We start from the raw sequence: 15306 nt of genomic DNA on the forward strand, positions 1-15306 counted from the left end.
ACAAGCTTCACTTGAAATCGTATCGTCTGAAAGGGGGGGAGGGAAACATAGGGCCAAAAATAATACACCGCATTATGCATACATGCGCATTCTTGGCAAGCATCTTCTTTTGCCGTTGTGGGGGGTGCAAGCACACATGCGAGAAAAAAGCTAAAACGAGCACCCGTTGTTCTGAATCGGGAAAATCTTGATTTACCTTTCAGTCAACCACTTTATCCGCTTGTTATCTGTCAGCTAGAGTCGAGACCGCTTCCGCCATGGCTTGTTGCTGTGCTTGGAATTGGAAATACGAAACACTGATGATACTACAACCACGTTTATCTGGATAAATGACAATCTGTTAAGGTTTATGGAGCCGTGGCAGGTAAATTATTAATGATTTGGTGCTTAAGCCAAGCCCGTATGAGGAAAAATGGGGGTACCCAAGTTTGTGGGTGACTATTGAGCACCCATATGGGCACACCCTCTCCTTCACATTATACTGCAAGGCACTTTATCAAATTCCCGGAAATGGCGGGAAACCTGTGTCTGGCAATACAAGTAGATGTCTTGTTCTCGCTTTAGTAGACGACACAAGCACGCATAACGTTGTTTACGATAGTACAAGTGAGAAGGTGGTCGTGAGCGAATGCCAAAGGAAAGAATGCTTCCAAGTAATAAACGTGTGTGTATGTGTATACGCGTTCATTCTCGATCCACGGTGAAATCCTTTTCTTTGGGAAAGTGAGGAATCGTTATTATCCCCACGCACACACGCACGCATACACATAATACACATACACACATGTGCCCACCTATGACACTGACGTGTGTATGTATGTGTCTTAAACGATACGTCTCCTTTGTTCTCGCACGATTTAGCTCCCCAATTTTCTAACGTCACGGTGATCAGAGCGAAATAAAGACACTCAATACCCATTCTTGATCCCAAGGTTTACCCCACCCCTGAACGATCGCTCTCCTTTTACCCCATTGATGACGACTAGGCAAAGACCAAACTACTATTCACCGATTAAAGGCATAATAAATGGACGTTATTGAAACGTTAGATGCATGATCTCGGTCGCCGTGACAGAAAAAGCAAGATTTCTAAAACCTACATTCCAGCGACAACTTGGCCGTTGCAATGGATCTTCCCGATACCACACACACACTCACACACTACACACATACACACGCATGCACATACGCAATGACATGTACATGATCAGCTCTCTACCCATATTTTAATCAAGCTCAAGGTTGCATTATGGTGCTACATATGCCGTTATGACATCTTTGATCATGTAACCACAAAGGCAGTCGATCACTTGCTGCCCATGTGTTGGTGTATTGTTGTAGTGAGAGGACACGCATGTACCACCCCCAATCCCTGCTCTTCCCCCCAAGTGTTGAAGGCACATGAACAAGCCTAATTAGCATTGTGATGGGTGATGTGTATAGTGTTGCATTGTTGAGCACTTGGCTGAGTATCGCGGGTTGGATGTTAAATCATTTCCATGGAAAAAAAGAACCTTGTTCCTAGCCGATACCGGTGCCGCATTTTTTAATTATGAAACCTTTTCTTGTTTTTCCCTCGCCCGTGGCGCTGTAAAAGATACAAAGACGGGGTAACTTTTATAATCGAATACTAAAAATGATCACTACTACTGTTGATTCCGGCATCCTTTGTTCGGCACCATAATGAGGCATACGACGAAACAAAGAACACCACAATGTTCACGTGCCCCTGGTGGCGTGTATACACGATGGTCGTCAAAGCGTTTGTTTGTCCAACAGTAAACCTTTTTTTGGTATATGGAAAGGAACATACATGTAAACGTATGACGGTACTACTACGGCCGGGATTTTTGCGCTGATACACTTGTCACCCATCATTGGCTCATCTATATCGTACAACCAAAACCATGTTGCATTATAGGCTTGCGTTATAGATCATTGCTAGGATGAGCGAGTAGGATGGTGTTCTCCCCATTTTTCACCCTTTTCCCTCCTTCTCTTTCAAAGGCACGCATACAACACTGTTAATTGATGAACCACTTGCTGCTATTTGGACGACCCAGTGACCTTTCTCAGTGTACGAATCGTGATGATTACATGCGATGCCCACTAGTTGTATCAACGAGGAGGCATGTAAAGTACTAAGGAATCATAGACAATGAGTGCAAGTGTAAGGGGCTTTCAGGAGATATGACCATGTCTGGATTGCATATGGCTCTTTTCATTGGGGGGAGGTTGTCCAAAGACAATGCTCGTGCTTTCTACATCCCCTTTGGATTGAGACCCCTATACCCATTTTGATCGTTTGATATTAGGATCTCCCGCCACTTTTAATTGCGATCGCACCCAACGCTTTGTTTTAATTATAAGCATGGGAGTCCTTGTGATGGGCGTATACTACTAATCGTTGACATTCTTCGTATCACCGCCGTTACGCACATCACCCTGGTTTAGCTACTTGATATTATTGTAAAGATAACTGTGTTTTGTAACACACACGGCATCTCCTCCTAATCCCATGGTTTCAAGAATGAGCAATTATCTTCCCCATACACGCTCACTTCCTTGTAACATTAGTGCGAATAAGAATGAAAGTGATCATGTGTCAAGAAAAATGAGGGATATGGGTAATAAAGTTGATCTACTCCTATCCTTTTTGATATCATCATAAACGACGTCGATGTTGAGCTTATCCTCAATGTAGCTTGCCAATTTGAAAACATACCCGACATCACACATTCTTCTCCCCTTTCCTTCTTCCTTTACCCTGCTGCAAAAAGTTGTCATATATTTGTAACTGTGAATGTGCATATGTCAAGCTTTACTGCATCCTCTTTCCTTTTTAAGATTATCCCGATAATTTGGTCGTCCCAATGCGCGGGGAAGAAGAACAAAGCATTTAAGCACTTATGACACATTTCAACCCCAACCAGCCGAATGCATGATATTCAAATCCGAGTTATTCTCATCTGACGACGACAACAGCCATCCATCACAATTGTATCTGATCCAGTATACTCCATTACTTTGGGTCTGACAACAAGCATCGATGTGGTGGTGTTGTGCATAGCGTTATAGTAATAATGTTTGTGGAGGGTCGCCCGGGGGAGGGATAACCCCAACACATCATTCACAACATCCACCCCCATGGTGGTATCATAACATGAGCTTTGAGTGTATGCAAGTCTTAATAGGACGAGAGAAACCATAACATGCTATATCGCTTTATCAAGAATATGGGACTTGTTGTTGTTGTAATCTATACTGCTAGCATCAAAAAAGAGGATGCGACGGGTGTGGGGATGAAATTGCTTAAATGGATAAACTAGTTGATATTTAGAGCAAGAGCATATGCGAGACATCAAGGTCCGGAAGCAAGAAGAATTATGGTTATACTGGAATAGACGATGCATGACATGATGCATCATTCAGCATACCTCCACCTCTTTCTACTAATGAAACCTTCTTCACTGTATGAGCTCTATCCTTTTGTTGTTTACCCCTTAGGGGTGAACCGTACCATAAGCATATTTAAGGAGAAGTATGTTTGCTGGTAACGTGAAACATACCATCATCAAAAAAGGGTCCTGGATAGATTTTCTGGTTGTTGTGATGATAGCATCTATTGTTACAAGTTGGTAGTAGAGCAAAATCTTTGTGGGTGAGCATCGAAAAAAGGCATCTATGACGGGGAGAATTGACTTTGAAGCGGTTTCTTTAATAACGACGTATCCAAAAATCACACATGACACCGAAACACGGATACGGTCAAATTTAAAAAGTCAACGTTTTTGTATTGCGTTGCTTTGTATGGAGAGGATTGATCCTTTTTACTTGATCGGAGGATGATCTAAAGCAATCTGGATAAGCACACAATAGTAGTAATTACGGCCACGATACATCAAAGATGTCGCTGCTGCTGCTGCTGCTGCTACATGCGTCATTGGGTTGCTTGCATCATTAACCCTCGCAAGGAGCAAGAGTGCTTCTGCTACTTGGCCAATGCGGAACCATTTACGCGGTCATGCTCTATTGAGGAGGGACAAAAAGGAGAATGCACGGATGAAAAAAAAGCTTTAAATCATTCATCATGCGGTTCCCTCTGTATGCTTTATAACACATAGATTGCCTAGATAATAGGAGAGGGTGTAACAACGATCCTCTATTGAAGAATAAGAAATCATATATATCATTCATCACCCCCACCCGGCCCCTGAAGCATGATCATTTTTCCAAACGCTCATAAAACCGAGACCCTTTCGAGAAGCAAAGAAGAACAATAAACCAGATTCGAATCCACATGATGCATTGCCTTGCTTTATGGCCAAGGTTATGTCATCTTTTATGTGCTCTTGATGGTTAGATACGATAACAACAGGCAAACTTTGTTCTCAACAGGATGGTTGATTATCGATTTGTCGTTGTTCAAATACAACATTGCACCCAAATGATTGTAGAAGGACATGGTTCGAGGAAAACTATGCCAATGGGCGATCCATATGACAATACCTTGGTAAATCATGATGATACACATCGGCAATGTGTCGTATCCAAATACAAAAGGTTAGTTTTGCATTTGATGTGCTACAACAGAAGAGATTGATAAAAGTAAACGACATGTCACGTGATCTGATGTTCGGCGCCAACAAAAATACCCTGAAGAGGGTGTTACCGTGTATGTACGGTGTAAGAGGGGCCACCGTGGATCGAACACGGGACCAGAAGATCTGCAATCTTCCACTCTGCCACTGAGTTATAACCCCTCCTTAAAAATCTGTGCAGGAGTTACATGATGAATCTAATGCGATCCTTTTTCGGAAAAAATTTTGGGCGTTCAAAGTGCTTCAATATGTATATCATTCGATAGCGGAGATGTTGCCAAGCAACGTGGTATCACTGGCAACGTAATTGGGGAGGTGTGTATGGAGTAATTTGCATTGGAAAGATCATGTTTGATTCGATTGAGCAGCTGAGTTTCATAACGGTGCTGCATAATGGTGCACAGGAGGAGGCTGCTGCTGACAAGTGACAACCCACAATTTCTTTGTTGCTTTATCAAGAAAACAATGATCACCCTAGCAACAATAGGCCAATCTACGTTACGTTGGTATGAAGGTACGTTTGCATTTGCAACATTGTTATTGGGACTAACATACAGTACAAGATGCTCTATTTCTATTATGAAAGATATTGTTGTATTTACAAATGGGGATTGATGAATGAAAATGAGAGGCATGAAAAGAACAAGAATCTAATGCTATACAAGATGTGTATCTATGAATGGGTGAAGGATGCTGTTGATTGTCTAATTGATCACTTTAAGCAGATCGCGTTTGGCCATTCCATTAAAGTCGACATTCTCTAATCCAATGGTATCAGATATCAATGCCTTGACACGATCACCAAACATGACTGGATCTTCATGGTCGTATGGGGCTTGTGGCGTGCAAAATACAATATCCACTGGTGTAAACCATCGCGTCATACGGTAGAAAGCATAGTTGAGAAATCCTTTGCGCGTATCCCAATAAGGGTCTCCCCAATATCGATCGTATCTATGGTAATGCACGCAAGCATCAGTCTTCAAGTTGCCATGACATCCATCCATCCATCCAACTTACTTGATGCCAATGGGGCACACCTTAACACCAAGTTCGAATGCTCCTTTTTGGAAACGGATCGTGTATTTGTTATTGACACAAGTTCCCTCTGGAAATATCAGCATTGGATTCGGCCAAGTGATTGGATTCGAGACATGTTTTCGCAAACTGTTTTTCCACGTTAGCTCTTGCTCTATCTTTTTTCCTTCCTCTGGTTTACCTTTCAGCGAGGTTCTTTCGCTCGTACAGATTCGCTCGATCAAAGGTCATGGAGTGCAAAAAGTTCAGCCCATTGTTCTGCAAGAAGCCGAGTGCTCCTTTATGGCGTGCCATGACGACGGCATGCGGGTATTGATGGGCGCTGGCGACAATGTAATCGAGGTAAGAGGTGTGATTTGCCTACAATGCCGGGGTGGGGGGTTGCCATGAGTATGTTGGTTGTTGACTCCTTGACAAAAAAGTAGAGTTGGACTTACAACAAAGACATGAGGTTCTGAAAGCCATGGCTTCTCTCCGATATAGCGTGGCACTGTTCCCAAGGAAAACAAAATGCCTTTGCAATACCATTTGACCAGCGTTGCCTATCGACATGGATGATCATCAGCTTGGTTGCGTGTGTGCATGTGCGGCGGATGCTGGATTATGTGACATACCACCATGGAATTGCTTTCAAGCCCTACAGCAACGGGTAGCGATACAAAAAAGGCGATTGTTGCAGCACTCAATGAAGCCAATCGGATGGGAAACAAGATGCCGTATCGAATGATGGCACTGGGGACGGATCGTATCAGTTGAATGGCCTTTGTGATCATTGGTGTATGCATGGCAAGTGTATCATCTTCGGATATGAAGCATTTTGCGTATGAAAGCTGTCAGGGATATACAGTAAGTGGGCCGTTGTGTGATGCATTCATTTGCAAGTTATACTCGTACCAATTCCTTTTGTGTATAGATAGGCTTGATGGAACTACGGGATCGTTAATATCACTTTTGAACGGGGTGACAGGTTCAGCAGCAAGCTACCTTGATCTTTCACGCCAGGGACGACACCTTTGTGGATCACCATCATCATTCATGGGAATTTCAGGTGACTCTTTGAGTGACTCTTGAGCGATATCGAGCTGCTCACTCACGACGGACGGATCGCGAGGGGGCATAGGCGGAAGATCCTGATGCGAAAAGAAGCGAAGATAAACAAGAGTAAGAAGCAAACAAAAACTTTGCGGGGGATGGAAATGAAAAAGTCCGGCTTTGATGCACCAATGTCAGCTCATTGTAAATGTGCGCCAACCACATTGACGTTTACTGGTAAGGTCGATTACACTTACCCCCATTGTTCTCGTGGAATGGATCGTTGACTTTTTCTCTTCAAGCCCACAACATTCACACATCAAAATCAAATATCACCAGGTGATTGTCGAAGAGTGATCGATATAAACAGACGTAGCTCAGCACACTACCACCTTTTCACTAGTTCAACTCGAAATAGTCCATATTAAATCCTCCTTTTACCATATCCCCCATGATAATAAAGAGCCAAATAAATATCACCTTTATTTCTCTTTCGCAATTTGCAAAGGATGCTTCCATATCACTGTCTTTTCGCACTCTTTTTGTTGTTGTTCTCCCAACATGTGTACGGTGGGAATGCATGCAATGGCCACGAATCATTATGCAGTCAACCCTTTAACAATGTCACTTTTCTGGTTACACATGACTCTTATGCGCACGGACCCAATCTTGCATCCACGCAGGTCAAGTCAATTACCCAACAACTTGATGATGGTGTACGCGGCCTAAAGTTCTCTGCAGTGATGCATAAACAAAAGGTGCATCTTTGCCATACAACCTGCACCATTTTGGACGCTGGCCCAGCAACCGATATTCTCAACCACGTCGCCAAATGGCTCGAGTCTCACCAAGATCAAATCATTACCATCATGTGGAACAATTTGTACGACATTAATGTTGCTCACTTGGCGGAAGCATACAAAGCTAGCAACATCATGCCAATGGTACACGTGCAAGAACCAGGGAAGCCATGGCCAACGCTACAAGAAATGGTTGATTCCAACAAGAGGGTTGTCAACTTTTTAGATTCCAAGGCTGATGCATCTGCTGTACCATGGTAATAACGCGTAGTGCTTCTTTTCTCTTTCCATGAAGAAGATGCTGATTCTAATGGCTGTTGATCGTCTTATAGGCTACATGACCAATATACTTATGTCTTTGAGACACCTTACGACAACAAGGATGCAAATGGATTCACATGCGTTATTGATCGTCCACAAAGTCCTCCTAACCCACAAGACATGATGTATGTCATGAACCATTTCCTGTATGGGGTCATTCGTGTCGGCAAGGAAATCGAGGTACCCCAACTCGACAAGGCTTCAGTCACCAACGGCATGGATTCTTTGTCGAAGCATGCTGATGATTGTCATCGTGCATTTGGGAGGAAACCTAATTTTGTTGAAGTTGACTTTTACGATCATGGAAAGGCTTTACAATTTGTCGCGATGTTGAACAATATCTCTATCGATGCCGATACAAAGCAACCGGGGTTACCTTGGCCAAGTAACTTGCCTCATATAAATGAGATTCGATCAAGGCTGCTCCCTCTCCCTTCAGTGCCACACATTGTGATCGAAAACGGTGGCAGTAGTGGGTACCCTGCACATCACATTTCACTTTTATGTACCACATTGCTCGCATTCATTTTCATTTTTCTCTTTTGATACCATTGTATAATATATATTATTCGTTACGATAATACTGACATAAACTAAAGAAATACCTCCAGAAGAATAACTACACTCTGGTAGGCAAGCTTGCTCTAAGTTGTAGACTATTGGCTGATTTCACGTCGACCACCAAAGACAATACCAGACTATGGCCATTGCAATCATCAATATCAACGTCATCCATACCATGTGCCGAACAGCTCCACCCCCTTTACCTGGTTGGCTCCTTTGTTATAGCCGTATTGATACGTGTTGAACATTCCTTTGCTTGCATTGAGTGTCTCTTCACTGAATGATACCTCGTGCTTGTCTGCTAGCTTTGGACCCAAAAACTATCACGATCGTGTTATGATTGTAGGAGCATGATCAGCGCACATGAGACTTACGGTTGAGCAAGCACCTGCTTTGTATGCATGGCGTGACAATGAAAAAATGGTGTCTACAACCTTTACTTTATCCATAAGCATCATGTCGACGACCATTCAGTGTTTGATGATTGATTTACCTGGGTCATGTTCTTCTTCTCGTATAGATCCACGGTCTGGAATAGATCATACTTTGGGACACCTAGCCTTTCGGCTCCAGAGAGGAAGCAAGCAATGTTCTCCATCTGCAATAGCAATGTTCGTGTCACACACACACATGTCATGATCCAGGTATTCGGTTCCTCTTTTACTTTACCTGCATGAATGGTATCTTGGAGACTTTGTACTTTGCTTGACCAGGCGCTAGCTTATCAATTAACCTGGATACATGCATTAGAACTCACCGTGACACGGATACATTGCATACAAAACACTCACTTGCATAACATGACACCATCTTTAAGGCTTTCTTGAAAGTCGTCGCTTGGCAACGGTTCACCTACGACATTCTCTATCCAAGCACGCGCTTGCTGCTCATGGTCAATCGAGTATTTAGACTGGATCTTGTGGTGGATTTCTAACGCATGGTGGATCAATAGGGTGGGTTGCAATGGTGTAGGAAGCAACATACCACGATCGATACCGTAAAGAGTAGACATTTGTAAATGAAAGGATTGGGGAGCGGGAACAAAGCTAGCAGTGTTGGAACTTTTGAATAAAAAGAAGCGAATTGGTTTGTCAGGTGGTAGCTTGCAATTAGTCTTGTGACACCTTCAAACTGCAATCATGACAACTATTGCTTGCATTATGGATTAATTGTTGCTGTATATATAAATCATGGTGTTTGTTTCCATGGATACATGTGTATATGATAAAAGACTAAGGAGAGATTTCAATTTATTACCATGGTTCATCAACAAGGGTATTCTTTTGGCAAACAATAATACATGTGGTGGCTATATCGATCAATTCACCGTTTTCACGACGCTCCTTCTGATATGCCACATGATATCGATCATAGTTAAGCATAGTTAAGCTTCGTTTCCATGCGGTTCTAGAACCCATACTCAACTTTGACTTTGTAGTCAGTGTCGTTCATGGCAATTAGGTTTGTTGGGGTATCATGCGTACCACACACCAGCTACCGAAATCCTCCAACAACATTGCATAACTCACAAGCTCAACGTTGCTGGCATGTCGCATATGTACATAAATATCCATATGAAAATAGAACTTACCGCTTATGTTTGCAGCAACTTCCTTTGTCATCACTAATCATCTTTGCTGGCGTGTGATTACTATTTACGTTGTTGAGAATACAATGTTGCATACCACCACGGCAAATGATATTAACTGAGCAAGCTACTCATGTGCATCGAATGCTTAAAGACGTATCCTTATGAACAAGGTAAAAAAAGGTGGACATAGGGACACCTAACAATAGCAATTCTCACTATCCAAAATATCAACGAAAAGATCACGTGACTCAATCCAAACTTGAAAAAAAGATTGAAGCGATCACATCTTAGTGATTTGCAACTCAAGGTCTTGCCGAGAATCGAACTCGGATAACAGGATTCAAAGTCCTGTATGATAACCATTACATCACAAGACCCTCTTGTTTGGTTTCACCCCTGGTTCATAATAGCGCAAAAAATTTCCATATTTAGAAAAGCAAAATGTCTTAATTGACCCCTCGTGTTTGGTACCATATTGTAGCGGAGGTACTTGGGGATCCATTGGTGAAGACGTCGTGGTTTTTAGGAAGCGGAGTGTGCAGCAATTTCATATCAAAGTCAAGTTTTCAAATCATTGGTCGGGGTTGTGTGGCATGCCAGCAGGTCGCCAAGTGCGGCGGTCTTCTACAATACCCCTTAAACAGTGTTCGTTGCATCATGTACCTTTATTGTCAAAGTGCATAGCGCATGTATGTAAATGTGCAAATGTAAAAGATAATCATAGCATCAACAAGCGTGTGATGCCATACTTATACCGTGAAAATAGCATAGGCGATGGAAGCTTCGGGGGGTTGTTATGTTTTAAGGGATGATATATAGTTCAAGCGATGGATCAACGCCAGTTATTGACCAAATCAGTTATGTATCTATTCCTTGACATGAGGTAATTTGATACGAGTAATATGAGATGGATGATAAAGCTGATCACTATGATTGGCGATAAAGGAACAGTGCATTTGATAGGGGAGAGTGGTAGAATGGTATACATCTTGGCATTAATTGACAGGAGAGAGAGAGAGAGAGGAAGGTGGTGTCACCTGCATATGAAGTTTACTGACTGGCTTGGCAGATGCAGGTTCAAGTGCAAGCAAACGATAGCAAGGCAACAAGACTAAAATGAAAGAGTCAAGGTGGCAAGGTGTATTTGAATATCAGAAGCGATACAACGAAGAAGCTGTTGAGTAACAAGAAAGGGGATAGCAAACAAGGAACAAAAAGACAAGAGCTAAAAGATGAGTGAGTGGGTGATAAGGATATGGTAGGCATATTATTTCGTAGCGGCCATTTAACTTACGCCGCTGTAGCTTTATTAAGCTCATCCCTCTCTTCCTCACCGTCAACCACGCGGTACTCTTTACGGCTGACATCTGCGACAACAAGTAAAGCGATTCACTTTGCGTAGAGACTGTAATACGATTATGCTTATCTTGTTGTGCATTGGAAGTTATGCTGATCGTCATCGCTTATAGTTGGAGTTCCATCGTTTTACCTTGTACCGAGTTTCAGTCTCTTTTGGCATTCAGCCTTGTATGATCACCACAGCAAACGCTGTTCGCTGTCAATCTTTGAAGAATACGAGCAAAGACAGCAAGAAGACACCCACCCATCCACACGTAGCAACAGGACTCATGACACCGACATCGCCACCTTATCCACCTTATGCAAGTGGGTTCATCGACCCTGCAATGTACGAGCATCTTGTACGAGGCAACAACAACAACCATGAAGACCAGCAACGTGGCACTGCAACGACTCACTATGTTGCACACCCTCCCCCTCCTCCTCCTCACGTGCAGCAGCATCCAGCAGCACCACCACCCCATGTGGCAGCAGCAGCAGCAGCAGCAGGACATCATCATCATCATCATCATCAACCCTATCAAACTGCTTACGTTTATCCTGACGTGTATCCAATGAGTCCACAATTTCAATATTATTCAGATGGCAGCAGTTATCCAGGATCACCTGCTATGCATCCACAATCACCACCTGTAAACCCAACAAGTCCGCCTTTCAGTCCACCGTTCCAGTACAGCAATATCACATTGTCACCTCCTTTGCATGCTGCTTACATGATTCCACCACCGCATCATTTCCCACCATTGCATATTTCATCCCCAATCTTAACTGGAGCTGGTTCACCCCCTCATCATCATCATCATCATATGCCAAGTGCTTTCAGCCTCGATAAACGGCATCAAGAAGACTATCAGTATCATACTCATAACGTCTATGTACGTGGTCTAGCGGAGTCCATCACGGATGAAACATTCGAAGACTTATGCAAAGAGTAAGTTTCCCCCGCCCCGATTCAGGTACAACAACAAGCTTGCTGATCTCTCCACACACACACACCCAATTTTAGATTTGGCACCATTGTATCCACCAAAGCTATGATTGATCAAAAAACAGGTCTCTGCAAAGGATATGGATTTGCAATGTATGAGAAGGAAGAGGATTGTGAAAAGGCTATCAATGAGCTCAACAAGAAAGGATTACAAGCTTCTTTTGCCAGAGTGGGTCAGGTAGGCTCTTCTCCCCCCCAACTATTCACAAAGTCTCTCTCTTTATTCACTCGTCACCATTTAGGAATCATTCAGCTCCCGACTCAAGAGTTTGCAAGACGAAGGTTCAACCAACATTTATGTCTCAAATCTCCCATTGGATATGACTGAGCAGGTATGTGATCAAAGGGTAAAGGAAAAAGAGAACAAGTATACTCATACCATCACCCAATGTATTAGAAACTCGAAGCACTTTTTCATCCATACAAGACCGTGTCTAACAGAATCTTACGTGATCCAAGATCGGGTATTAGTCGAGGTGTCGGATTTGCGAGGTAAAATTGGAAAAGTTGGAATAGGATTGTACGTATACTCATAGGGGGGAGAATGTGTCTATTAGATTATCAGATCGACCTTCAGCTTTAGCTATCATTGAAAAATTCAATGGCCACACCGTGGATGGTTCCTCGGCACCGTTGCAAGTGCGATTTGCTGATTCGCCCGCTCAGAAAAAGCTCAAGAGCCAAACGGCACGCAAGAAAATGTTTAGATCACCACGAGAGTTTCAGCCCATGACAGCCGGCTTTCCTCAACCACTCCCTGGAACTATGGCAGCAAGTATAGCAGCTGTGGCAACGGCAGCAGGTGCAGGTGCAAGACCTATGCCAATTACACCTGAAGCTATGCTTGGTATGGCACCTGTGGGCGAACCCGTACACTATGCCGATCCTTCTCAGTAAGTGTCACCCTAACGAATATTGATAATGATCCATGCAATTCATTTAAAACTCTATGGTAGATCCATGCATCAAGCTACGCCCAAAGAAACTGCAAGCGTAGAACCATCATCCACTCCCACCCCCACCAAAGAGAATGATGCAAAGGACAATGATGTAGATGAGCTTATTACTGAGACAAAGCAAAAGTTGAATGTGTCATGCGATTAAATGAAAAACAAGGTTGCTTTCGTTGTTGTTGTTGCAAAAAGGAAAAAAAAAAAGTACATGAAGATGAAATCTATTCTACAAATGATTCTTGTGCCCAATCAGGGATCTTGGTCTCATAAGCCCAACCCTCACCCGCATAACGCCATGCATGAAGCCAAATCTTGAGCTCTCTATATTTTGGTTCTTCTGTCAGGACCAGCCCGCATTCTTTACATCGAGGTTTCTGTGCCTTGGGTGTTTCATCGTCCTCCTCCTCCTCCTCCTTGACTTTGTCATCAGTGGTCTCCTTGTCATTGTCATTCCACATGCCTTCCGGAAATTTGGAAGCCTCAAGCACCTTTTGCACCACCTTGTCCGCTTGTTCATCATCCAATGTTTGTCCATATCCCATCAAAGGCGACCATGGTTGATCATCGCTGTAGGTAGGATCATTGGCAATAGGGTATCCAAGGTAACGAAGATGGACTCGAATTTGATGCGTTCTTCCCGTCTTGGGTCGACAACGAACCACGCTTGTTTTGCCATTGTAGCTGAGTCTTTCAAAAACGGTCTTGCATTCCTTGCCATCTTGGTGGACATAGTTCAAAGAAAGCTTGTAGGAGATAGTCTTGATAGGCGCATCACATGTAATTTCACCCCTGGAATAAAAAAGTTAGCGCATGTTGATCATCCCTCCAATCTATTTGTTACTTACTCTGGGAATTCACCTACCACTCGGCATACATATTCTTTTTGGATCTTGCCTTGTACCATTTGGCTTTCAAATTGTCTTGCCCTTTCAGAATTAAGGCCAATAAGCATGAGTCCAGATGTGGGTCGATCAAGGCGATTTGCAGCTACAGGAACCCCCATGTATGAGAAAAAGTGAACCCTAGGATATATAGGATCGTGACACTTACGGTATAATCTAGACACACCAAGCTCCTTACGTAGCACATGGATGACGGTGTTGTGTCTATATCGACCAGCAGGGTGCACCTTTTTAAGATTCAAAAGATCAGTTGCCTTGCGCATCATGTATTACTGCTCCAAACTTACCGGAATACCGCCAGGTTTATTAATCACAAGCAGGTCGTCGTCTCGATGTACGATATCAATCGATTCAGCCGTGACAATAGGTTCATGACGATGGATCTTGTGACCAAGGATATCATTGTTCATTATAACGTAGTCGAGAGGAACACGCTCGCCATTAATAGTGATCAATCCCGTTTCAATGGCATGACGCTAAACATTGAGTGAGTTCGTTGCCTGGATACATATATAATCCTTCCCTCTTTTGACTTACATAATACTTTTCATCACGGTCTTGGAATTCTTCTTTAAAGACGTTCAAGATCTCTCGCTTCATCCATCGGCCTTTTGCATAGGCACGGTATTCAAAAAAGTATGGCTTCACCTTTCGCAGGCCTAGGGTACTATGTTGTCAGATTGCCCGATCATGAAAAGCTGCTCTCCCAACAAGTTGCATACCATTTTCAATAACGTATTCCACATTATCGAGATCATTGGTATCACGGAAATCCTTTTGACGTTGCTTCTTCACTCGCCGTTGCTTTTGCGCTGGTTGATCGGTCGACTCATCGTCTGTTTTGCGCTTTTGACCTGTTGACTCATGGCTGACCTCGATCTCTTGTTGCTGATGCTCGGCAGATTCCTTTTCGAAAAAAAGTTTAGGATCGTATCTATATGATAGCATTGTCGCATTGGGGGGGGGGGTGGGAGGAGGGTACCTTGTCGGTTGCTAAAGTGTCAGCCATGGTATGTGTGTATATGTGCAAATGAAAGGGAAGAGCTCTGTGAAACACCGGAGATGAACAAGAATCCAGACATTTCATAACAAGCACGTGACCTCCTATAGTTCCCCACATCATTATCATGTTATATATATATATAAAAGATGTTGGT

The 15306-nt window shown here is 43.1% G+C and overlaps 5 protein-coding genes and 2 non-coding genes across 7 annotated transcripts; 2 read left to right on the forward strand and 5 right to left on the reverse strand.

Annotated features, from left to right (window-relative positions):
• Positions 1-4691: 4691 nt before the first annotated feature.
• On the reverse strand, positions 4692-4763 carry O0I10_004108. The gene has a single exon. It is a non-coding gene; the product is annotated as a tRNA-Cys (tRNA).
• Positions 4764-5305: 542 nt separating this feature from the next.
• Positions 5306-6757, reverse strand: O0I10_004109 (uncharacterized protein; the record flags this gene model as incomplete). The annotated part of the gene is made up of 7 exons (XM_058484173.1): positions 5306-5555; positions 5622-5768; positions 5821-5999; positions 6077-6181; positions 6254-6469; positions 6534-6567; positions 6624-6757. 7 exons carry the CDS (start codon positions 6755-6757, stop codon positions 5306-5308), a joined length of 1065 nt encoding a protein of 354 aa, XP_058345161.1.
• A 423-nt stretch (positions 6758-7180) lies between these two features.
• O0I10_004110 (uncharacterized protein) lies at positions 7181-8338 on the forward strand (the record flags this gene model as incomplete). Its single annotated transcript, XM_058484174.1, has 2 exons — positions 7181-7728; positions 7804-8338. The coding sequence occupies 2 exons, from the start codon at positions 7181-7183 to the stop codon at positions 8336-8338; spliced, it is 1083 nt and encodes a 360-aa protein (XP_058345162.1).
• Positions 8339-8448: 110 nt separating this feature from the next.
• O0I10_004111 (uncharacterized protein) lies at positions 8449-9368 on the reverse strand (the record flags this gene model as incomplete). Its single annotated transcript, XM_058484175.1, has 7 exons — positions 8449-8490; positions 8560-8676; positions 8731-8790; positions 8850-8954; positions 9026-9089; positions 9148-9286; positions 9341-9368. The coding sequence occupies 7 exons, from the start codon at positions 9366-9368 to the stop codon at positions 8449-8451; spliced, it is 555 nt and encodes a 184-aa protein (XP_058345163.1).
• Positions 9369-10252: 884 nt separating this feature from the next.
• Positions 10253-10324, reverse strand: O0I10_004112. Its single transcript has one exon. It is a non-coding gene; the product is annotated as a tRNA-Gln (tRNA).
• A 1152-nt stretch (positions 10325-11476) lies between these two features.
• O0I10_004113 (uncharacterized protein) lies at positions 11477-13398 on the forward strand (the record flags this gene model as incomplete). The annotated part of the gene is made up of 6 exons (XM_058484176.1): positions 11477-12237; positions 12313-12472; positions 12537-12626; positions 12692-12786; positions 12852-13187; positions 13251-13398. 6 exons carry the CDS (start codon positions 11477-11479, stop codon positions 13396-13398), a joined length of 1590 nt encoding a protein of 529 aa, XP_058345164.1.
• Positions 13399-13468: 70 nt separating this feature from the next.
• O0I10_004114 (uncharacterized protein) lies at positions 13469-15158 on the reverse strand (the record flags this gene model as incomplete). Its single annotated transcript, XM_058484177.1, has 7 exons — positions 13469-14036; positions 14093-14234; positions 14298-14376; positions 14437-14625; positions 14687-14808; positions 14872-15055; positions 15132-15158. The coding sequence occupies 7 exons, from the start codon at positions 15156-15158 to the stop codon at positions 13469-13471; spliced, it is 1311 nt and encodes a 436-aa protein (XP_058345165.1).
• Between the last annotated feature and the right edge of the window lie 148 nt (positions 15159-15306).

Source organism: Lichtheimia ornata (genome assembly GCF_029851405.1).
Source record: "Lichtheimia ornata isolate CBS 291.66 chromosome Unknown scaffold00014, whole genome shotgun sequence".
NCBI classification, from domain to species: domain Eukaryota; kingdom Fungi; phylum Mucoromycota; class Mucoromycetes; order Mucorales; family Lichtheimiaceae; genus Lichtheimia; species Lichtheimia ornata.